The following is a 26,189-nucleotide window of genomic DNA, read 5'->3' as shown; positions in this document are numbered from 1 at the left end:
CTCAAGAGTGAGTCAATAAATAATATGTACATTTTCTTACTAGACCCACACTTACCTAAGATCATGAAGTTCTGATCCAGAACCAGTTATTAACAGAAACTCCCCTGGAGACTGGTGAGAAACAGTCAACTCAGCATACACTCGACCTTTCGGTGTTAACATGTGACTTATATTTGTAAAACCCACCTACACACACACACACACAAAAAAAATTTTTAATTTATTTAGGATTAGGATGGATTTTAAAAAAACTTATGCCTTCTTTTAGCCCACTTGTAAACAAAAAATATGGGTGTTGATAATGAAAATCCTCCTACTCTTATCATTTATTTCAATTGTATAAACTATCCAAGCCCAAGATTAATTTACAGTTCTCAACAAACAATCACTTAAAGCTATTTTCCATTAAAAAACACTTCATTTAATTGAAGTCAATTTTAAGTTCTAAATGACATAATTAAGCAAAGCCATTAGGTCCGTGGATGATAATTCACATAACAAAATTTTAAATTTGAGAATTAGTTCTTATATTCTTGGTTAGTTGAAGAGTTCTAGTGTTCATACAGATATTAGGGAGCTCAAAGAACATATTGGATTTTGACTTTTGGGAGGAAAAAAAAAGAGGGGACAGAGAATTAAATGGGTCAGAATCCTGGACCTTGTCTATTTACCTTTGGAATGACATTTGCAAAGAGATGGTCCAACAATCTAATGGAGTCTTGGCCTTTGATGTTAAACTTGCCAAATGGTGATAGGTCAATCACCCCTACTCTTTGCATAACCTGTTTATATTCACAGCCCACAGGCTCAAACCAGTTTGTTCGGCGAAAACTTGGCCTGAAACACAGTGTTTAGTATTATAAAACAACTGTTATCCATTGTCCAAAAATTACAGAATATTTTAATAAACTTTACCCAGCTAAAAATGCTTATTGGATGGGATAGATTCAAATTAAAAAGCTTCTTCTCAGCAAAGGAAATAACCAATAATGTGAGGAGAGAGAGCCTACAGATTGGGAGAAAATATTTACCACATGCACCTTCAGTAAAGCATTAATCTCTAGTATATATATATGAAGAACTCAAAAAACTTAACACCAAAAAAACCAACAACCCAATAAATAAATGAGCTAAAGAACTGAATAGACACTTCACTGAAGAAGAAATAGATCAACACTATATGAAAAAGGTTCAGCATCTCTAGCAATCAGAGAAATGCAAATCAAAACTACACTAAGATTTCATCTCACTCCTGTCAGAATGGCAATCAGCAAGAATACAAATAACAATAAATGCTGGTGAGGATGTGGGGGGAAAGGTACACTCATACATTGCTGGTGAGACTGCAAATTGGTGCAACCACTATGGAAAACAGTATGGAGATTCCTCAGAAAACTTGGAATAGAACCACCATTTGACCCAGCTGTCCCATTCCTTGGATTATCCCTAAAGGACTTAAAATCAGCATACTATAGTAATGCAGCCATATCAATGTTTATAGCAGCTCAATTCACTAAACTATGGAACCAACCTAGGTGTCCTTCAATAGATTAATGGATAAAGAAAATGTGGTATACACATTCAATAGAATATTACTCAGCTTTAAAAAAGAATGAAATTATGGCATTTGCCAGTAAATGGGTGGAGTTGGAAAATATCATGTTAAGTGAAATAAGCCAATCCCCCCCAAAAAAAACAAATGCCAAATGTTTTCTTTAATATGCGGATGCTAATTCACAATAAGGAGGAGGTGGGCAGGGGCACTAGAGAAGAATAGCATTACCTTGGATTAGGTAGAGGGAAGTGAAGGGAAGGCAGGGGAGGGAATGTGGGGATAGGAAAGATAGTAGAATGAAACAGACATTATTACTTTATGTATATATGAGACTGCATGACCAATATGATTCTACAACATGTACACTCAGAAAAATGAGAAATTATATCCCATCTATGTATGATATGTTAAAGTATATAAATGCATTCTACTGTCATGTATAGCTAATTAAAACAAATTTAAAAAAAAAATTTAAAGCCTATTGGGGATGATGTGAGGTGTGAGATGAAGGAAGAGATACAAACTAAAATTCTATTCTGCAACTCATACGTAAGTGTTAGAATCTGACCTGTTAAAGTTACTTATTGATCCCTTTGTTCAATTTTTGGTCTGGGGTTTTCTTTGGGTTTTGTTTTGTTTTTGGTACTGGAGATTGACCAGGGACACTCTACCACTCAGTCACACCCCCTTCTTGTTTTTGAAACTGGATCTCACTAAATGGCTGAAGCTGACCACAAACTTTCAATACTTTTGCCTCAGTCTCCTAAGTTGCTGGGATTATAAGCATATGCCACTGCTCCCAGCTCCTTTGGTTCATTTTATAATGAATGAAATATTAACTAGAAAACAAGACAGAACTCATGGTTTTTCAGAAGAGAGTGTAGAGGTCAATCAGCCTAGGGATTTTGAAACCTGGTTGCACATTACAGCATGTCCGAGGAGCTTTTTAATAATACCAGTGGTTGGGCCTAATTAAATCAGAATATTGGGATGGGGGTGAGACTATCTAGTCCAGTGCTTCTCAAATATTAATGCAAAAACAATCACTTGCACTTGTTAAAATCCAGATTCTGATGCTGTAACCCCGGGTGGGGCCCCATGGTCTACATTCTAATAGGCTCCCAGGCAGTGCCCATGCTGTTAGTTCACTCCTGGAAAAAGCAAGGGTCTGGTCCAACATCTTCATCTTTCAGAGGAAAGGCACAAACTGACTTCTAAGACCTTTGCATTCATTAATGATAGAACTGGGCCTGGAACAAAGGTCTCCCTCCTGACTTGTGAAAGTCCTTTCTATTTTATGAGGTGGACCTCTAACATGGTATTTTAACTTCAGAGCAAAAAGCTAAGTTTGCAAAATGAATTTTCAGTAGTTTAATAATTAAAAAGAGTAAAAGAAACTTAGGTCAGATCCAAACCTCACAAAGTCAAGAATAGAGCTGGTATTTATCTGAGTAATTTAGGAAAAAGCAAACCAGTATTTGGTCACCAAATAATCTGAATTGGCTGCCTATGGAGCCCAAATTCATTCATCAGGAGCTAGCAGCCCTCCACTATGCTTTGCACCATTTAGATCCTGGTCTTAAAAAAAGACATCAAAACCTGTTTAAATAAGCAAAATAACAGCTCAAAAACAAAGGTAACGTAACTTCTAGACTTGCAATTTGTTTTCCCAAGGTTTATGGGTTCTCATGAGAAAATATATATACATAATTGCTATTAATCCCAAGAACAACAATGGCATATAACACTTCACCTGAGTTTAGTGACCTGTTTTAGTGGCATGCTTTTTTTTTTTTTTTAGCTTAACCTGAAATGCTAAGCAAATTGTATTTTTTTCCCTAATTTATCAACTGTGTATGTAATTTGCATGGTTCAGTGCACACACACTAGAGAGCTGGTGCTTTGAGCTATTTTGTGATGAATAGAAAATCCAAAACCGCAGGTCTTTTTCATTTTGAGGTTATATTCTGTGTGATTTAACAAAGCATTCCAAGCCACTTGGCAAACCTTTAAGGGCCAACCAAAGCCATGTGGGAGTTTGGACAGGGGTGACCAAGGTTGCTCTGAGCTTCTGGTAAATGCCAAGTGGACGAGGTTTTGTGAGGTCTGGTTACAGGACTCTCAGAGATATATGGCCCTACATGTGGGCCAATGCCATATGAGCTAGATTAATACCTTCACTGCCAGAAAATAATTAAGTAGGAAGGGCTCATTGGAATGAGGTACAGTGATTGGGATAAGGGGGAATCAGTACTTCTCTGCTGTTTCTCACTCCACCTCTGTAGTTATGCCTTGGTCAGACCACAGACAAGCTGTCATTCACCTACCTGTACTGATTGTCCTGGCCTGGTTTGTAGAACCAATGTGGCTGCTCCCAGCCCGCATGGAACCCCATAGAACACTTAGACTCCAGGGTTTTATAGAGACCACTGACTCGCTGAGTTGGCCTCCCAGCAAAGCGTTCTTCTTTAGGATAACCAACTGAAAAAGGGAAATTGGTACTTAAAATAGCTTATAGTCAAAATGATAGAATACGTTGAAGATATTCAGAAAATGGAAATATAGAACTTTAAACCCAGAAGAGCATGTGTGCACACCCATAAACATACACACACGCGCTCGCGCGCGCATACAGTGCTGGGAGCTGCCACGGAGGAGCTGAGCGCCCCCTAGCTTTGAGCAGTGGAAATGTGGAGACTGGTTTCTGCTGAGCGTGGAAGCAGGTGGATCCCCATCTTCGCTCAGCAGGGGAGCGAGGCAATGGAAGTGGGCCTTACTCAATGGGAGTGGGCTGCCCCTTGTAACATTACCCCTCTGCCTTATTTGGATGGAATGTTCTTTCAAAAAGCCCCCCCCTTAAAAAAAAAAAAAAAAAAAAACAGGGTTCCAGGCATGCTCTCTCTCTTTCCAATGGACCCCTAAGGTAGGAGAGCCGTCCTGGATTTTGAAAAGGTATTTATTTCTGTGTGCTGGCATGTTTTCTTCACAGTTTTCTTAAGTTATTGGTGCAGCCAGCTTTTGGAAACCTAGCATAGGTCGCCAGCCCGGTTGGTTGGTCACACACACACACACACATACACACACACACACACACACACACACACTTTTATGTTAAAAACAAAAGCTCTCGTTTATATTGATCATCAAGGGAGTTATGGTTTGGAACTTGAATGTCCCCCCAAAGACTCATGTGTTAAAGGCTTAGTCCCCTGCTGATGGAGCTGTTGGGAAGTGGTGGAACCTTTAGGAAGTAGGACCTGTGGAAGAAGTTAGGTCACTGGGAGTGTGTCCTCAAAGGGCAGATGGATCCCAGCCTCTTCCTCCTGCACTGTTTACTTTCTGGAAACCAGGAGGCAAAACAGGTTTCCTCTGCCATGCACTTCCACCATATGTACTGCCTCACCACAGGCCCCAAAGCAATCGGGTCAAGCAACCATGAACTGAAACCTCTGAAACAATGAACCAAAGTAAACTTCTCCTCCTTATAAGTGATTTTTCTTAGGGATTTTGTCACAGTGACAAAAAATAACATGAAAGGCAAAATAAAAATGTGCTTAAAATTTAAAATGAAGATTGCGTGCCACACATTAGATATATATATATTCATCTATATTCTTTGTTGTGTCTTAGTCCTGGACTACCCCCCATGTCATCAAACAGAATAAAGAGCATCTAAAGTCAGAGGTGCTGCAAGTCAGTTCTGTTAACCCTTTATAGACAACAGTGATTTTGTACTTTACCAATGTTGTTGAATCCATATGATTCTCTGGCCTTGGCTTCAGTGTACTGTGTTGTTGTCCATTTGCCATAGCGATTGGGGTCCAATTCTATCAGGTCAAAAGGAGGTTCTCCATGCAGAATCCAGTCACTCAGATATTTCCCTACCCCACCAGCATGGATTATGCCATATCTTTCAAATACAGAAATAGACACCCCTGTTACTAATGCATGTTATTTTCAAATGATAAAACAGGTCCAAATATTTCACAGGCCTCAAGTTTGCAATGCTCTGGGCTATCAGAATATATAAATAACATAATCATTATGCCATCCATTTTTGCCTTAAAAATGAAGAAATGTGTGTTTAGGCTCCAAATAAGATGTGCCTGACTTGAGAGCTAGTTTTTTTCCCATAGTTTTAAGAGATGTGCACCTGGAAAATATTTCATTACTCTTAGGGAAAAAAAAATTGCTCCCTTTAAGAAAGCAGGGATGCGGGTAAGCAAGGGGGCCAAGAGGCAGATGTGGTTGGTGCCTCAAATGCCCTCTGGAGCTGTGATCCTCCTGACTGCGAGGAAATTTTGTGGGAAAAATCTTTGCCTCAATGATCTCTTCAAGGACTCAATTTAGTTCTGACCCCCCTTAGGCAGTGACTTCATACAAGGAACTTGGGCCATTATCTTGGAGGCACTTACTTGAGGTACCTGTCAGGAAGAGGTAGAAGGGGGCATTGGTTCCTATATTCTGGAACTAAAGAGTGGTTCTGTTTTCTATTTCATAAGAAGGTGCTTTAAAACCTAGAACATGATTGTGGCCAAATAGAGTTTTTGGATATCAGAATGGGGAGACCACTTGCAGTGCCACACACAGACTCTTATCTAACTGAGGCCATCACTGTGGCTTTACCTGGGATTAAGTCAAGAGAGGCTTCTGAGAAATTGGGCCAGGAATCATGGGGAGAGAACCCAGGACAGGAGCTACATGAGTAGACTTAAGATGAGAGAACCCCAGTTCCCAAAGTATAGTAAATTCACAAAACCACGAGTCTTAAGAGTATGGGGAAACTGCAGCCAAGACTGGAAATGCTAACTTCCTCATCACAAGACACCAATTTTGCTATTTTGAAAAATGAATGCCTCAAGATTTATAAGGCCATTTCTCAAGGAGAATGAAAAGGCAACAACGTACACTTTTCTGGGCAGCATAGCAGTAGACCCTGCAAAGAGCTGGCAATCATTAAACATTAGTTGAGTAAATGGACAAATAAAACAGGAAAGAAAAATAGAATATTAGAAGCTGTGATATGATAGTAAAGTGGATTTGACATCAATAGTCACCAAATTAATGGGACAAATATTAGAAATGAAACATCAAAGAGGCAATGGAATCATAAATAGGAAGCAATCCAAGGAATATAGAGAATCAAATCGTGTTGAACAAACACAAATTATGGTGAAAATGCATCATACATTTTACATTTGATATTTTGAATTACCTTTGTCACATTGTGTTATGAAAACATCCTTGTAAAATTAGGGCAAATTGACCTATCTGGAGATAACATCATGAAAAGAGACACGAATAATGGAAATGGCAGGAAATACACAAAGATAAAGCTTCAGGAAATTATTGCCTTTGTGTATGCTCATCTTTAAAACAAGTGATTAAACCATTACATTAAAAAAGCAGTGCTTTAAAACTAAAATATTTTTATTTCTTGTTCATGAAAAGGAGAAAATAATCCCCCCCCTGCATTTTTCTTTTTTTGGCCCCAAATGATGGAACCAGACTTATCTAAAATAAGTGATTCTGCAGTAAATATCAAATTACATGGAGCTACTCACCCAAAGCCTATAGCCACCCAGTAGTTTCGGACCCCTTGATAGGGTCCCACCATGGGAAGAATGTCAGGAGAATAGGTAATAGGACCGTTGACAACATTGATGATGTCGGCCGTTTTCAAGACTGGAACCATTTCCATGGCAGCTTCAACATGTTCCATGATTCGGTCTAGATCAGACTCAAAGAGTTCCTTTCCAAAGCCTGAAAATGCACACCACTATGGTCAGGATGCCATAGCCACACTGCCAAGTGCTCTAAAGTGCCCTGAGTCTCTGAAACAGCCTACACTTTCAGATGGCCTCTTTGGAAGGTACTTCCTTTTTTTTTTTTTTTTTAAATCTAAACTTGACATTCACTATCCCTATCCACAGATAGATAACCATGATATTATTGAGAACAATAATGCTACTGTTCTTCAAATAAAAAAAAAAATCACCTTTTGAATTAATCAATTTCTAAAGCTATGCATATTAAGTTTCCAATATGGATTGAATCCAATGCCCAACAACAATAATTTGGTTTGTCAGGAGAGATCTTGATCCTTCAATTAACCATGAGAGCCTGTTCATCCCCCCAGGGAGGGCAAATGGGAGTTTACAAACTCCTGCCGGGACACTGGGAAAGTGGAATGGTGCTCCAGAATCTAGCAGAATGGATTTTGGACTCCTTTTAACTCTCCTTTCTGCAGGAGACCTCTGTCCTCCATCCTGCTCCCACATGCATCCATGGGGCTGGAGTTCTCTGAAAAAAGGCAGAGTCTTGGAGGACAGCATCTTCTTGTCCTAAAAGTCACTGTTATGGAAACAAGAGCCACAGATCAAGTTCCAAAAAGAATGCCTCTGCCCATCCTAGTGATTTTCCGCACACTATCCAGCCAGCTTCTTGCTCCCCCCAGGGACTGCAGGCCACCAGGGCTGGTCTAGGACACATGGGCCCTAGTGCTCAAAGGTAGCTAACAATCAGGCTCTCCTTCCAACTGGAATTATTTAAGTAATTATTCAATGTTTATTTGGAGGACAGGCTGCTGGCATGGTGAAGCCTGAGAGGGAGACTAATGGGGTAGGGGAACGGGGGAACCATTCTCCTCACACCCAAATGTGCAGAGTCCATTCAGTAAAACCAAATCCCTGTGAAGTAAGCCGGCCCAGCTCCTGTGCAAGGTGTTTTACTAATCATCTTCTGTTACATGGGCCTATTCTTTGAGGAAAAAGTGGGAAGAATTCATTCTCTATCCCAAGTTGCTTATCAAAGCATAATTCTAGAAAGCACAATTCCTCTATTTGCTTATGTTCCTTGTAATATTTCAGTACCCACAATGATATGTTAGCTCTCTTTATAGATTAAAACCAGAGGTACCTCTTTTGGTGACCCAGTTCTTCCCTTGCCTCTGTAAAAATATCACACACACACACACACACACACACATACACACACACACACACACACCACAAATCCGGACACTTCTCCTTTGAAAAACTTAAAAGAGAGGCTATAGCACCTCTGTGTTAGCCTGGAGGCTAAAACCTTTTTCATGTCCAGTATGTTGCATGGTAGGGGCTTCAGTTTGCAGTACCAGCCTCTGCTGCTTGTTCTACAGGGTTAGAGACTCCTAGGCCTTCTTTCTTTGTAGGATGGATAGCCTATTTCTGATTCCTGCCATGTATCCAATTGTCAAAGCACAATAGCAGCTCTCTTCATATCTTGAAACTAAACCAAGTGGGTAGCAAATGAAGGAAAAGGGAAAAGAGGCAGGAAGTTGGGGTGGGCAGGTAAAAATTCACCTGGAGCCTTTCAAAGCAGCTCAAGCAGGTTTCTTTAGCTTTTCTACCACCAACTGCATCTTCTCTCTTTTCTCACTTCCTGCTGATTGTTCAAAAGGATAGGAAAACAGACACCTCAAACTCCTCCAATGTCACCTCCAATGTCCCAGGTATCTGTGCAGTACTATTGCATGTCTTATTTCACAACTGACCCCAGCTATGAAGAGGATGAACTGTATATATCGGACCTGCCCTCATTTTCATTTGCTGAACTCACCTGGAGGGACTCCACTGGTGACCCAAGAGTCCTGGACCTTCATTTTCTCCTGACTTTCATATGGACCAAACAAAAGCCCATCCCTTTCCTGTCGGAGGTAGTAGGATCCTTCCAGATCACGGAGCACAGGGAGTTCTCGTTTCAAAGCTTTCACTTCAGGTATACTCGATGTAACAACATACTGATGTTGAACTGGTATGAGAGGGTGTTCTAGTCCAATCATTTTGCCTACTTCACGAGCCCAAAATCCTTCAGTTAAACAAACAAACAAACAAACAAAAAATCAGCCTCCTTACATCAGAGAATACATTCAGCATTTGGTTTTTTGGGATTGGTTAACTTCACTTAGCATCATCTTCTCTAACTCCAGCCATTTACCTGCAAATGCCATGATTTTGTTCTACTGCTGAGTAATATTCCATTGTGTATATATGCCACATTTTTTTTTTATCCATTCATCTATTGAAGGGCATCTAGGTTGGTTCCACAGTTTAGCTATTGTGAATTGTGCTGCTATAAACATTGATGTAGCTGTGTCCCTGTAGTATGCTGTTTTTAAGTCCTTTGGGTTTAGACCAAGAAGGCTGATTCATAGTGGTAGGGAGAGGGAGCATGGGAGGAATAGACAAACTCTAGATAGGACAGAGGGGTGGGAGGAGAGAAGGGAGGGGGCATGGGATTAGAAATGATGGTGGAATGTGCTGATCATTATTATCCAAAGTACATGTATGAGGACACGAATTGATGTGAATATACTTTGTATACAACCAGAGATATGAAAAATCGTTCTCTATAGTGTAATATGAACTGTAATGCATTCTGCTGTCATATATAAATAAAAAAATAAATCAATTGACTTTTAAAAAATCATTTAAAAATGTCACTAGATACCCTGAGCCAGCCATGGGCTGTGTGTGACAGCATGCACGTTTGAGTACATGAGGGGACTGGACTGACGTTGCTGCTCTGACTGTGCAACATATTTGTCCTTTTTGCTCCCTCTGCCTATGATCCCCACACAGCCCCTGAGGTAGGTGTGGCTTTCCAAGCTGTCAATCAAACTACTGACTGCAAGACATCACCAAGCAACTCCCTGAAACCCAATCCCTTGCCTTATTTGGATTGAACTTCCGGGAATGTCTTCCCCTCAATAAATAAGAGGGTTTCACGTGTGCTCTTTCTCTCTTTTGCCCGCTTCTCTTGCCTCCTTTGTGGAAGCTGAGGTCAAGGAACCCTCACTGGACCCAAAAAAAGGTATTTTCTGTCTCTATGTGGTTATTTAGTAGCCAGCACAACTCACCTGGAGCGACTCAGGTGAATCAGTCACGTGTCGCAGCAACTACATATATAAACATAGGATATATGATGCTGATGTGGCATTTATATTAAAAATATTTAGAAGGCTTGGATTCTCATGGCAAAATCTAAAGAATGTCATAACAATCTTTAAAAAATGTTTTCTTGCCATGCTGGGGATCAAACCCAGGGCCTCACACATGCTAACTGAGTTATACCCACAGCTCCTTACATTTTTTATCATTGTAAAATTGAATGGGGGAAGACAAGACAAGACAATGTTTGGCACTGTCCAGAGTTTTGAAGATATTTATAATGTTAGGAAACTCTAATCCTGAAAAGGCAAAGTTAGACTGCAAACCCCACCCATAAAATTATTTGAAAGAAAAAAACAAAACAAGCAACCCAGACATATAAAAAGTACAAATATTGATAAGAAAGGTGGTATAACAGACTGATCCTACTCGTGGACAGAGATGCTCAGGCCCAGGAAGAGGCCTCTGAGTTGATGTGATCAACCTAATAAGAATTAATAGTTCATAATAAAGCCCCACAAATCAGCTCCTATACCTCCCCAAACCCTACTCTCCAAACTACTGATGGATGAAATTCCACAAATACAGAATCTCTTGGTTAACTTAAAACCTGAATCTGTATCTATTTGGGGAGAGGTAGAAAACTAACTTTTATCTGTTACTTTAAAAGGTTCTTTTTCATAAGTTTGTAAGACCTTTTCTTATAAAGAGCACATAAGAGTTGAATCCACAGAGAGTTTTGGGTAGCTCAGTGAGAGAGCACTTGCCTAGCAGGCACCAGGCCCTGGGTTCAACCCTCAATACCACAAAGATAAAAACAACCAATAAGCAAGAGCAAAACAAAAGCAAAACCAAAACCAGGGTGGTAAGAGGAGCCACAGCAGAGAGGAGACGGGACTCCTCAGTCGTGGAGAGTCTCCAAAACAAATGTTTTTTACTTCACATTTTATGCCAAAGACAGGATAATTTGTGACAGAAGGACCCTTGATTCTTTCTCAGGCTGACCCCTTCAGGCCATAGATGTGGCACCAATGCCCAGTTAGGGGAGGCATGCCCAAGGTCACGCCAGGAGATCCAATAGTCAGTCATCACATCTTACTGGTTTTCTTCCTGCAGAAAGACTTTATTTGAAAAATCCAAGACACCTTCACTTGTATTAAGGTATTTTAGAATCTAAAATTATAAAAGTGATTATTACTTGGCAGGAATATGTTGTTGCCTGACCCATCGATGGATTGTTTCTGGGGAGAGGGGTTCTATTTGCTTATTTGTTTCATAAAGATTTTGAATAGCCATTCAAGTAATTAGAGAATTCTGTTTAAGAGGCTGGGATTGTGGTTCAAGTGGTAGCACGCTCACCGGGCATGCGCAAGGCACTGGGTTCGATCCTCAGCACCACATAAAAATAAAATAAAGATATTATGTCCACCTAAAAAAAAGCTAAAAATAAATATATAAAAAAGAGAATCCTATTTAAGTTATTGCTTTCAAGGTTACACTTCCTAAATTTTTAACCATTTTTATTTCCTCATTTTTTTTTTTTTCAGAAACAGTTCTGAAATCTCTATTAGTTTCAGAGCTAGACACAGAATCATTTCTAAGTCTGTCTGGGAACCCAGGTTATGTTCTTTTATGTGCCAAAGTTTGCTCATACTTCACCATCAAAACATTGCCCTGTACTCTGTCATTTTGCTTTAGCCTAACAGCTAACTTGGTCACCCTTGATTATAACCCTTGAAGTGGTTCCTATTTGTAAACTAGAAATCTGTCTTCTAGGCATGACAGTTATTTGTTGTCTTTAATACTTTAGAGACTTAATTTATTCTTGCTAGTAGGAAAATATGAGTTACTAATATCAGGACTTTGCAGGAAAATATAGTAAAACCACAGATTCTAGTTACATATACTAAAGCAGTTTTAAAATATAAAAGATCAAAATATTTATTCTAGCAATTTAAACTACTGTTTTTAATTGAACTACTTCGTTCAATTAAAAACATAAATTGAAGACAATAAATTCTGTCCTACTCAAACATATTTATGAACTTCTGAGACCAGTCTCTTGCTTATTAATGTACTTCATCATTAAAATAAAGTGGAAATGTATGCATAAGTCTCATAGAACTGTATTACTTCAAATCCAGTAGCAATCTCTGTGCTATGTTACCCTGCAGTGCTGGTGCCTGTTGGCACTCTCTTCCTCTCTTTGTTAATAAATTAGCTTAAATCTAGCCAAGATTATACTTCAACCCAGTGCTAGATCACCCAGCACTAAGTTCAAAAGGGAGAGTTAAGCCGGAAGGACTCCTTCTACCATTATCACTTGAAAAAAAACTGGAGAGTCAACAAAAATGGACATTGGAAATGGTCTCCTTTTTTTTTTTTTTAAGAAAAATACAATGTCTAATAGAAATAGGGTTATGAGGAAGGGTGAAGATTCCTGAACAAAGTTAACTTTTTACAAGATGGACAGTTGGTGACTTCACTCTTTGATGCAGAGAAACAGGCAAAATTAAGCAATTCTTTTTGGCTGAACACTGGGCTTCATGTTGGTGTGATTCAGTCACATTTTTGATTTGCCTTACTAGGAAAATTCTTTTTTTAATTTTTTTTTTTAGTTATAGTTGGACACAATACTTTTATTTTATTTATTTTTATATGGTGCTGAGGATTGAACCCAGTGTCTCACACATGCTAGGCATGCACTCTACTGCTGAGCCACAACCCCAGCCCAGAAAATTCTTAAGTAAATCTTACAAAGTTATCTCAGGCTGAATGGGCCAACTGGAATTGAGATCAAGAGAAACATTCATCACCATGCAGAGAAAGGCTTGCCTCCTAACAGAAGATCTGAGCTGCACCTGAGGAGAGGGCAGAATGAAGGTAGAATGATGCCTATTTTGAAAGACAAGTTAGACCACTGCATACCAAGAGGTTGAAAGCATCAAAGACTTCCTCAACTGTTCGCTCAAGATTATAGTCATTACATTCTCTCTAGTGTAAGAATGCCTGTCTAGTAGTGTTTCTGTAAAGATGTTTTGCAAATCATCTGGTGTAGACAGTACAGTTTAAAATACAGCTTCCTAAAACTGGATATCCATATGAAAAAGAATAAAACTGGATCCCTATCTTTCACTCTACCCAAAAGGCAACTCAAAATGATCAAAGACCTAGGAATTAGGCCAGAAACTCTGCAGCTGATAGAAGAAAATGTAGAGTCAACACTCCAACCTAAAGATTCAAGCAATGACTTTTTTTTTTGTATCAGGGATTGAACCCAGGGGCACTTAACCATGAGTCACATCCCAGCCCTTTTTTGTATTTTATTTAGAGACAGGGTCTTGCTGAATTTCTTAGAGTCTTGCTAAGTTGCTGAGGCTGGCTTTGAACTTGGAATCCTCCTGCCTCAGCCTCCACTGGGGTTACAGGCATGCGCCACTGCACCTGGCCTGCAACAAAATCTCAGTTGTTTGAAGAAAGCAAAGGCCTTTAAGAGCAAATAATGAAGAGGTGCATCATCACTCCACACAGGGCCACATTCTAGACATCATTCCGGGGACGTGTAAGCTTTCCCAGGATGGCCAGAGGCAGCCATTCTCAAGGGCCTCCTATCACTGCTTTCTTCTACCCCATTGCCTCTCAGGATTCCTCAGCTGCATAGAAAACTCCATCTGGTCATAGGTCAGATCTCTTTGGAGCTCATCCTATCTTCCTCTCCAGAGATTCCTTCTTCCTCACAGTATGTGGTTTAAAAAAATCATTACAGTGGCAATTTATTATGTAAATAAAAGTTTATCCATTTTAGAAAAACAATGGATAAATGTCTTAAATTAAGATCTTCCAAGTTTTTCTCAAAAGATCCTTTGGGAATGCATGTCTTCCTGCAGCACTGAACTAATAAAAATGGCGGGGCTTTGTGCAAGACTATCTGAAGCTAGTGTAGTCGTTGATTAGCAATGTCTGCTTCAGGTGCTGGATATGGGGATCTGAGTATGAAAATGGCCAAGTGTTTTTAGGGGCTGAATTCATGCAACCATTAAAAATGTTGCAAACTTACAAAAAAAAAAATCCTTTCTACTTGGAAAGAAGTATGAATGATCTCAGATCTTCCAACAAAATTTAGACTGGATATTGTAGTCAGCTTTTTCACTGCTGTGAAGATCTGATCAGAATAATTTTAAAGGAGGGAAAGTTTGAGGGCTCATGTTTTCAGAGGTCTTAGTCCATAGAAGACTGGCTCCATTCCTTGGGGGTTGAGGTGAGGCTGAACATCATGGCAGAGAGTGTGGCACAGTGAAACAGCTCACATGATGATCACAAAGAAGAGAGAGAGAGAGAGAGAGAGAGAGAGAGAGAGAGAGAGAGAGAGGCTGACTCCATGCTCCAGGTAAAAAATATATACCATACCCACACCCCCAATGAACCACTTCCTCCAGTCACACCCCACCTGCCTCTATTACCACTCATTAATCCCATCAGGGATTGATTCACTGATCAGGTTAACGTTAAAATCCAATTATTCCTCCTCCAACCTTGCATTGTCTCACACATGAGCCTCTGGAAAACTCCAGATCTGAACCATGACTCTGGAGGTTCCCAAGGATAGTGGGAGAAAGGAGTATTAGATGAATATTGAAGGGGCAAGTGAGGCTCAAAACAAGGCAATTTTTTATAATATTGTTTTTATTTTTTTAGACAAGTCCTTTTACTTTACCTTTAAGCTCAACCTAAAGAAAGTATGGGATTTTTCTTTTTCAAATGGAAGGCAGGAATTAGGAAGATTCTGAAATATTAATTTAGAATCTTCCCTGTTGAAGACATGACTTTCTAGGCCCACCAAAATATTTTGTTAAAAAATAGCATCAATGATAAGTTTAATTTAAAGGAAATAATTAGAAAGGTATGTGTTTCCGGCATGTCTCCATGGCATATCATTTGATCAGCTCAATAAAGATATTTTCATTTTATAATTTATGCAATTGCTCAGAGAAAGTCAGTTACTCCTTCACGCTTATTTTAGGTTTTAATGAACCATGATGAACTACATGAAAATATATTCTATAAGTCCCAATTAGACTGCACAAGCATTTTCATTAGGATCTGTTTTTGTTTGTGAGATAGTTAAAAATAACTTCACATGCAACCAACCTTTTAGCCAGGGTATCAACTCAAGAATCAAAAAAACGGGTCCCACTCCTGGCTCTGACAGAACCAGCCATGTCACTTGGCCAAGTACCTTGACCCTGCTGGACTATGGCCTCTACAAATGGAAAATGAGGAGGTTGCTAGATCATCTCAATATCCCTCCTGGGGTTCACTACTCTATGAGACTAAACTGTAAAAAAAAAAAAAAAAAAAAAAAAAAAAAAAAAAGCCTAAAAAATTATGAAGTATGTTTCATAATGTTCTGAAAGAAAAAGATGAAGGGTTGTTTGGTTTTGGTTTTTGTTTTTGACCAGAACCAAAAGTCATCAGAAATGATGGGAGAGAACAGAAATGATGAAATCTGCCCTAAAAAGTAAATTGAGATCAAGGAGGGTGCTCTGAAATTTGAGCAGTAGAATTTGGTTACTGAACAGTAAACATTGAAAGGAAAAAGCAGCACAATTGGGCCAGACATAATCTGGAGCAGAAGAAATGGAGAATGGATAAAAAGACCAACTGTTGATGACTCACAAAGGAAAGAATGATATTCCACACATCAAGGGCAGAGTGATGAGGGAGGGCTCTGTGGCTCAGAAACCAACATGAGAGCACTGTGCTCCGCAACAATGATCACGGTGTAAACCACTTCTTTATGGCGACATATTTATTTCTTTGCCACTTAAAAACACTAGTTTTTAAAACAAGGTACAGTGCTTACCTGCAGCATTCACGATTCTGTTTGCTCTCAGGGATCCCTGTGGTGTTTCAACATCCCATGTTCCATCTGACCTGGATGTTAGAGAAGTCACCGGTGCAGGGTATTTTAAAAGGGCACCATATTTCCTAGCTCCAGCAGCCAAGGCCATTGTTAGAGAATAAGGATCAATGTGACCATCTCCAGGATTATACAGACCAGCTAAAATCTAAATCAATCATAAAGAAGTCAATATTCAGACAAATAAACTTATATTACTCAGTGCAACTATATCCCACCAGCAAGTATTCAATAAAACTAGACTTTAAAAGTACATCTTGGCATCAGACCAACCACTCTGTACATCATTTTCCTAAATTTTGTTTAGATGTAGGTGGGATTTACACTAAAGGTTACATAGGCTATTTGATAGAGGCTTGCCATTGTCTCCAATAGCAATGGAACCTAAATGTTTATTTGGACATATGGCCACTAAGAACAAAGAGTACAGTTTCCAACTTTTATGGCAGCTATTAGCTCCAGCTGATAGCTAAAATTAAGACTAAGTTCTGGTCAATGGAAATGCAAATAAGTCAGGAAAACTTCCACAAGCCATTAAAAAAAAAAAAAAAAAGACAACCGGCACTTGTCATTCTTTGCCCCTTATTTATCCTTCTATTTGCAATATAGACATGATGTCTGGAGCTTCAGTTGCCATCTTGGAATAGTAACACAAAAGTCATATCCCAGGAATGACAGAGTAATGAACTAGAAGGTGACTGCGTTCTTAAAGTCCTCATGAAAAAAAGCCACCATTCAAGTCTTGGACTAGTTACATGAAAGAGAAATAAACTTACATCTTGTTTAAGCATTATTAGTTTGGTTTCTGACATTTGAAGCCAAATCTAGTCCTAACTGACATATCAATTATAATTTATATTTAATCATTTGATGGTGTTATCAGTTCACATGTTAAATATATATCTGGTGTTATACTTGATTTAAAATTCAACTATTAATTCTTGCACACCTATTTTGTATTAGAGCTTCAGACCAGATATTGTGTGGGAAACAAAAAGGAATGAAAATTAAATAAAATGAGTTGATAGCGTGAACAGAGTGATATATTGTAATCAGGTCTCATCTATTCAACAAAAATCAGAGGCTGGAGTTGTAGCTCAGTGGTAGAGCACTTGCCTTGCACATGTGAGGCACTGGGTTCCATCCTCAACACCACATAAAAATTAATAAGTAAATAAAATAAAGATATTATGTCCATCTACAACTAAAAAATATTTTTTGAAAAAATCTACTTAGCACCAAATATGAACAAGGAGTTTTTGACACATATTTTTTCTCCATCTATTGAAGTGATTATGTGGATTTTGGTCTTTATTCTATTAATACAATGTGATTATGTTGATTGACTTTACAGATATTAAACCAACCCTGCATTCCTGGGATAAATTCCATTTGGTCATGCTCTATAATCCTTTCGTTATGTTGCTGAATTCGGTTTGCTAGTATTTTGTTGAGGATTTTTGCATCTATATTCATAAGGGAAAACACTCTTTCTTTCTCTCAGTGTTATTACTATTGGAAAGGGATGATTACCCATAGGGAAACACTAAATTCCCTATCAGGTAGATTCTCTCATGAAATTATGGTATAAATCTAGATCCATACATCCCTGGCACAAAGTCTATAAGAGAAGTACAATTATGAGTGAAGTGATATTTGTGGAATAGCAGAGCATGGGACTTCTTAAGTTGATTTTTTTAAAAAAATAGATTAATAACTATTTTTCTAGAAGGATAAAATCACGTTATCATTTCCTCTGCAGTTCTCAAATGGAAGGTTTATTATGGAAACCCTTTGAATGGGGGATACAATAATAGGAAAGTATTGAAAATGTTTCCTTAATTACAAGTAGAAGACCAATAAGATTTTTCATTACCTTTTCTTATTTTACCAAGCTTACATAACAGTCCCCCTAGTAACTTTCCCCAAATACAGATTGATCACCTAAGTTTACCATTCAAAATGTATACACCAAGTATTTCTATTTTTAGCTTCTTAAAACACCTTCTTCTAATTTTAATTCAAATCAACAAATGGTGAAAATAACCCTCAGATAAATACCTTATTCATGTTGAGTAAAGGGAACATCTCTTGAATCTTTTCAGGTTCAATAATGTACTGTTCTGTTGCATGCCAGCCAGTCCGTGTCATTTGATATTTAAATTCATCAACCCTTACGGGAGTTGTAGCAATTCGGATGCTACCTGGCTGATGGAATCCTACTGCCTGTGACAACAATTCCAATAAATAAGTTCTTCTTTGGCACTCAAACATAATTTCCCAGCACAATGAAAATGCAGGTGTATAAGCAAAGAGATTTAGTATGCAGTGAAAGAGATAATGACATAAAATATTTGATTCTTATGAAAAGACATTTATTCATCTACTATTTTCTAAGTACCACCTCTCTACCAGGCACTATTCTAAACGCCAGAGATGTTGGGGTGAATGAGAGAGGCAAAGACCCTGCCTAGAGGGAACTGATGGTCTGCAGGAGAAGATTAGACAATTAAAAGCACAATACAATAACTTGGGATAAATGCTACTGTACATACCAAAAGAACATTATGTGAAAAAGAGAAAGACAAAGGTTCAGGAAGAATTATAAAGAATCAAAGTATTGCGATGATGAGATTAATTGTTAGTTGAATCATTTATTTAACATATATTGAAGTCCCCCAGTTTGCCAAGCCTCAACAAAGCCCTGAGTTACAGGGATGATAAAAGAAACAATTCTTGTCATAATCTATAGGGAAAATAACCAGTAAAATTTCAATTACAATAGGGAGAGATTTGTGTTATAAGAGCAATGTGCATAAATGTTCTTAGAATCAAGAGATGCCCCACCCAGCTTGGGAAAGACTGAGGGAATGTTGTTCAGGCAGAGGAAGCAATAGAAGAAGAAAAGAAAAGAAAAGAAAGAAGAAAGAAAGAAAGAAAGAAAGAAAGAAAGAAAGAAAGAAAGAAAGAAAGAAAGAAAGAAAATAACCCAAACAACAACAACAACAAAACAGTGATTTGAGAGAGCTCAGCACATTCTAGAATTATATGTCATTGGGACTAGCAGAAGCATATGAACAAAATATGTGGAGAGGCAGAAAGGGGTCAACTCCTGATGAAGGTCACGTGACGCTCCTGAGGCCATGCTAAGCCTTTGGTCCACGTCCTGTAGAATGTGGAAATCCACTTGATGGTTTTCAGCAATGGAGAATTTAAGTGGACTTTAATCTTAAGTCTACAGAAACTCATTTTTTATTTTGAGAGCATGAGTCAATCTGAGAGGGGATAAGAATAAAAGTGAGGGGCTCTGAGTGAAATACTTTTCAAACCATGTGACAATCTGGCACACACTCTTGTCAGATCCTTTGCAGTCCAATTGCTGAGAGGGTCTGATTTTTTAGTTTCTGGATATAGCAACTGGCAAAAGATATTTTTGGAAGCTGCTTTTAATTCTTTCTTCATTTAAAAAACAAAAAAAAAATGGTTAGTTACATGGATAATACACTTAAGAAATCAATTTTAAAGCAAATTCTCAAGGTTCTTTCCTTGAATTCTCATCCTATTTCTCTACCTTGATCAACACCAACATTGCATTGCCTTTGATGTCACTGCACACAGCAATACATGATGACACATCAGATCCTTCAGAAATCTATTTCTGAGAGACCAGGCCTACCAGACAATTTTGAGCTAAATGCATTTACCTGCCCAGTTTCTTCTTCCAGTGTCTCATAAAGTTTGATGCTATCATAATGTATCTTCTTCAAGTTTATTCCAGGATGGAAGTAAGTGGTTAAACCTGCCTTAAAAGTGGGAAGGAAAGAAAATACTGAGAAAAAAAAATAACAGTCTCAAAACGCTGATACTGTATTTGCTATGCAGTAATTTAATGCTGGCGAGGAATTGAGAAGCACCCATCAGTCCTTGGGAACGAGAGATTTGAGAGCTTCAGAGCAGAAGGCTCATGATAGGTTATAAAAAGAAATTTGAACCATATAAGTAAAGTGAGAGCCAGCCAACAGACATATATATGAAGTTCATAAAAGTTACTAAGAAAAAAGAATCATAAGTGAGATGATTTAGATGGAAAGTTTAGGAACATATGCTATGATTGGATACCCTTTATCCAAAATGCTTGGGACCAGAGTCATTTTGGATTCTGGATTTTTTAAAAAAATATTTCCATGTACCTAATGAGCTATCTTGGGGATGGGACCCAAGTCTCTCCAAACAAGAAGTTTGCTTAGGTTTCATATTCACCTTATACATACATATACAATATTTTAGATAATGTTGTGCATAAAACAATGTTTACATATATTGAACCATCAGAGACCACATATGGAATTTTCCACGATGTTGTCATGTTGCTTGCTCAAAAACTTTTGAATTATGAAGCATTTTGTGTTTCAGAATTTTGGATTTGTATTAGAAAGCATATGGGGGAAGGCATACAACATGGACTCAAGCCAGCAAACCCTGGGTGTGTTCTTGAGGCAGGACTACAGCAGCCAAGGGTTTTCCCACCTGCCCTTGAATGGAGCAGCCATCCTGTGCCTTTCCTGAAGTGGCAAAATTCAAGAATTAGAAAATTCCTGGCAATTAGAGTCTGGTGAATAGGTGAATAGATTTTTGTTGAAGCTTAAACTGTTTGATAAGCACAAAGTTAGCACACCATAAATATTTGTTAAATAAATACAGACAAATTACTCTCTGAAAAATATATCTAAATATTAGATGTGCCAAAACCCTTTTATCAACTTTGCCAGATACAATGTAGTATCCAAAGAATTCTAGGCAATTGCATGAAACAAGTTGTCTTAATTAAGTATCTGGGGCCTCATTGTACGGCTAATTTATCCTGGAAAGCTTAGCAGGATACAATCTGTTCAAAATCAGATTTATTTAGAAATATTTATAAGGTAAACATTCTAGGATAATGGTGGGCATTTGGTTCTTTTGAGTTCAAAAACACCCCCTTTAAAATTTGTCAATCATCCTTTATGGACAAGAACCTTATGCTATGATTGGTACTTGTTCAAGTACCTGGACATGTGGACAGCTATGCTTTAGGCCAAAAAAAAAAAAAAAAAAAAAATCTTAGCCCAGCTTCTAGATCATCCTATAGCACAGTTCCTTATGAGAGTAGAGAAGGGCTGGGGTTGTGGCTCAATGATAGAGCACTTGCCTAGCATGTGTGAGGCACTGGGTTCGAGCCTCAGCACCACATATACATAAATAAATAAATAAACAAGCAGGCAAACAAATAAATAAATAAATAAAAGGTACAAGAACACCAAAAAATTTTTTAAAAAATAGTAGAGAAGGGCTGGGGATGTGGCTCAAGCGGTAGCGCGCTCGCCTGGCATGCGTGCGGCCCGGGTTCCATCCTCAGCACCACATACAAAGATGTTGTGTCCGCTGATAACTAAAAAATAAATATTAAAAATTCTCTCTCTCTCTCTCTCTCTCTCTCTTTAAAAAAAAAATAGTAGAGAAGGGCTTCCTCTACAGTGGAAGTACAAGTCAGGCTCTTTGACTTCATTGTCAAACATCCATCACACAATCCTCAGGATCCTCTAAGCCTTGTACCTGGGTGAAGTCAGACCACCAGAAAGTTCTTCCATCTGCCTACACTGTATAACCCTCTTCTTCCCCCACCCCCAGAAATTAGGATCTAATGTTCTTTGATCTGAAAGAGTCTCATGAGTTCATTTTTCTTAGACTGTTATTCAAGTCATTTACTTGGTTTAGAGAACACATTCTTCAAAAATTCATGGTCAAGAAAAATTTGGTCTTTATTATTGAAATAGTATGGTTACTTATTTTTATTGAATAATCCATGCTTCCCTCTTTTCTTTGCTATGAGGACAATCAGAAGGAAGGTATGGATGTGATTGTCTTAGACAAAAAGATTATCTAACTTCTGTACCCTCTTTTATACATTGGCTTTTGTCTTTTAATCTGTATTTAAAATTTGGAATTACCCACATCAGTGCTACTACTGCCCTTCAGTTATTTGAATATTCTTGCATAGCATCTACTATTAATTTAAGCACCAGTCTTGTGCGATTGGATGTAAGGAGGGCATAATGTTTCTGTATTCTGTGGTTTCTACAGACATAGGAAGTGAGAAGTTTGAGGAAGGAGAGAATATTGTTCTTATCCTTCAGGATATTATAGGCTCGTTGAGATCGTGAAACTTTCATAATGAAGCAATTAAATCAAGGGCACATGATTGAGTGTCAGATCCACACTGAGGTTCATAAGAACTACAGGAACTAAGGGAAGAGAAGACATTGGGAAGGTCACAGAGGTCTCCAGGAAAGGAACACATCTTCTATTTAAAGAAAGAAAATGATAGTAATTGGCAGAGAAGATAAAGGAGGGAAGATGAAACAGAGGTCATCACTAAGAATTATAACCCTCTGAATAAGTGTAGATTTATGAATCCTTGGTGACTTAAATATGTAAGTAAGATGGGAAAGCTCTTCCTTGTAGTGCACTGATAATAATAAAAGGAATAACAGAATTAGAAAAATCATCAGTGGATGCTAAATCATCGGTACATAATGGATGCTATGAGGGGTGCTCTCCCTGAATCAGTAGTTCTTCCACTCTTTCAGAAGCCTCTACTGCCTCAAAAGGCCCAGTGACTGTTGACTGTATTCTGAATACAAGCAACAATAAGTGTTGGTGAGGATGTGGGGAAAAGGTACACTCCTGTACTGCTGGTGGGACTGCAAATTGGTGCAACCACTCTGGAAAGCAGATGGAGATTCCTCAGAAAATTTGGAATGGAAGCACTATTTGACCCAGCTATTCTACTCCCTGGTTTATACCCAAAGGACTTAAGATCAACATACTACAATGACTCAGCTACATCAGTATTCATAGAGGTCAACTCACAACAACTAAAGTATGGAACCAACCTAGGTGTCCTTCAGCAGATGAATGGATAAAAAAAAAAGTGGTATATATACACAATGGACTATTACTCAGCCTTAAAGAAAAGTAAAATGATAGCATTTGCCAGTAAATGGATGGAGCTAAGCAAAATAAACCAATCTCAAAACACAAAAGGATAAAAGTTTTCTCTGATATGGGGATGCTAATTCACAATAATGTAGTGGGGGAGGTAGGAAACAATAGAGTTATTTTGGATTAGGCACAGGTAAGTGAAGGGAAGGGAAGGTTATAGGGACAGGAAGGATAGTAGAATGAATCTGACATTATTACCCTAGGTGCATATATGATTACATGACTGGTGTGATTCTACATCATGTACAACCAGAAGAATGAGAAGTTATACTCCATTTATATATGATGTGCCAAGCGCATTCTACTGTAGTATATAACTAATTAGGGGAAAAAAAATGTCCATTTCCCACAGGCAGTGAAAATGTGAAAAACAACAACAACAAAAAGCCCAGTGACCGACCTCAACACACCTACATCCCAGTGGCTCCAAATATTTATTCATATACTTACATCCAATCAAAAATTTTTAGCATAACCACTAAAATAAGTATACTGCTTTATTTAAATACAAGATGCAAATATGGATCACTGTATTAATAGGATCAAAAAATAAACAAAAACAATCTGGAATGGGTGAAACAGTTTAAATAATTTTATTTATGGTGTAGAAAAAACTTTTGAATATTAAACTTGTTAGTCACATTTCAGCAAGAGCTACGTGATCAATAAACTTCATTATTAAATTGTTATCTACTGGAGAAACATTTGAAATCCAGCAGTGTAATGGCCTGATTCTAGGTTTGCTTTATTTTGAGGCTGTTTTAGTGGCTATGACAGCAGAAGCAGATCCCTCTCAGTGGTACACGGACCCAAGTGGGAGCAGCCCTCGTTTGGCTCTGCTCTCTGCATCATAACACCCCTTCTCTGGTCCCAGGCGACACCTGAACAAAAGTCTCTGTTGATATTTGGCTGTAATCTTTCATGTTGTCTTATCCATCAGTAGTTGTTATAAACTAACTGTAGCGTATTACATTTTTAAAATTTCAAGTAAATTGAAATTTTAAAATAAATCTCATTGAAAATTTCTCATTCAGAAAAATTCTGAATGGGTTAAAATGTACCTCTTGCATAGATGAGAGTTTTGTTCTAGGTGGTGTTATTCATTTGGGCCAGGAAAGCTAATGTTTTCCAAACATCCCTCTCAAAATGCTGTCTTCCCAACAGGACTGTGTTCCAAAGGCACTTCTTTCACACTTACTGACAGCATCATCCTTACACCAAGAGACACTCTATCTTCTGTGTTTGTGAGATGATTTGCAGGGCTTGGGATCAAACCCACTCTACCCCTGGGTCATACCCCAGCCCTATTTTTAAAATACATATAACTACATATAACTACATAAGCAACGGGCAGCCTTTCGAATACTACAGAGGTCAGCAAGTTTGGGACGCCTGTCTTTTTGTGAAAGAAAAATGTATCTTTACATTTCAAACTCTTTTAATTATTGCCAGGAGATAACCAACATGCCTCTGAGTAGTAGTACATTCTCAAGTTCATCCCCACTCGCTTTCCTTAGAAATTGTATTCTTGAGGCTCTGTTTTTATAAAGCTAAAAATCACAGTGATGATGTCCTAGAGCAGCAACTTGCACTGTGCCATGACACACTGAGGACAAAAGAAAGGAGGATGCTCCCACTGTGCAGTGCCAGCGGCCCCAGTCAACCCTGGAATCCTACACAACATGCTGCCTGCCCACATCAGTGCGAGGGCTATTTACAAATATTGTGAAGCCTTAATTTCTTTCTTGCATTTGTAGTTTTAAATATTCTAATATCATCTTCCTACACCCCACATGGATCATCTTACCAAGAAGTAGTCTTGGTGAGAGAGTAAAACCTCTGGCTCTCTGGATTTATGATTCCATTTTGAATATTCATTTGGCAAGCTGTGCCTTCCTCCTCCAGCACTTGATCCCCTCACCTTCCAGATGGTTTTCATATTGAGAATATACTGTCTCTCAGTGAGACTGATTTTATTTTTGTAGTCTGCCCCTTTTGCTGGCTTCCCAACCCTCTATATTCTCACATCTGCTCCAAAAATCTCTCTGTGTTAAAAATTCCTGGTGTGTGGGATTTCTTCCTGTTGCTCCTCAGAGGGAGGCCTCTTTGTCTTGCAAAAAGTTCCAGAATCAGCTTTCTAGGACAGCTCTTTTCTTTTAATTCATGCCAAGGGGGCCGAATAACCTGATTTCTTATGCCCCATTCCACCTTGAGCACACACTTGCATGAATCCTCACTTTGTAAACATTAATACCTTGCCTTCAAAGCAAGAGAATGCCTTTTCCACTTGCTTTTGTCGCTCCTTGCTTAAGGGGGAATTATTTTACATGGTTAACGTTTAACAAGAAACTATCGCCTTAAAAACACTGCATACTTGTATTTTATTTATTTAAAGAAGTTGGATTAAGGGTATGTTGCTTTTAAGTCCTGGAACATTTAGAAAGTAAAATCCCAGGAAATCCTATAATCTATTCTAAAATGAAAACCCCATCAAATCAGTATGCAAATGAGCAAATCATTCAAACATTAAAGTGTTTGCCTCCTTAGAAATCTGGAGTGCTGTTGGGGATGTGAGCCTCTGTGCCAGGATGTTTCCATTTGCCTACATTTCCCTCTGCCCGATGTTCTTACCTGGATAACCTCAGGACCCCTTGGCCCCCCCTCACGCACTGCTTCTGGGTCTTTGCTTTCCTGTCACCTCTTGGAAGGAGCCTCCCTAACCCCTACTCACCTCTCCCCTGTC

General features: G+C 38.5%; 1 protein-coding gene across 1 annotated transcript in view; it reads right to left on the bottom strand.

The window, feature by feature from the left end:
* Positions 1-26,189, bottom strand: part of Dmgdh (dimethylglycine dehydrogenase) — a 73,417-nt gene that overhangs the window by 42,038 nt on the left and 5,190 nt on the right. The window contains 9 exon segments of the mRNA XM_076857687.2: positions 56-186; positions 672-837; positions 3,883-4,036; positions 5,296-5,465; positions 7,120-7,318; positions 9,155-9,403; positions 16,349-16,553; positions 18,467-18,631; positions 20,110-20,208. Of these exon segments, the coding sequence (XP_076713802.2) occupies positions 56-186; positions 672-837; positions 3,883-4,036; positions 5,296-5,465; positions 7,120-7,318; positions 9,155-9,403; positions 16,349-16,553; positions 18,467-18,631; positions 20,110-20,208 (1,538 nt within the window).

Source organism: Callospermophilus lateralis, chromosome 5, assembly GCF_048772815.1.
Source record: "Callospermophilus lateralis isolate mCalLat2 chromosome 5, mCalLat2.hap1, whole genome shotgun sequence".
Taxonomy (NCBI): Eukaryota; Metazoa; Chordata; class Mammalia; order Rodentia; family Sciuridae; genus Callospermophilus; species Callospermophilus lateralis.
The sequence above is the reverse complement of the archived record's forward strand: the minus strand, read 5'-3'. Positions and strand labels throughout refer to the sequence as shown.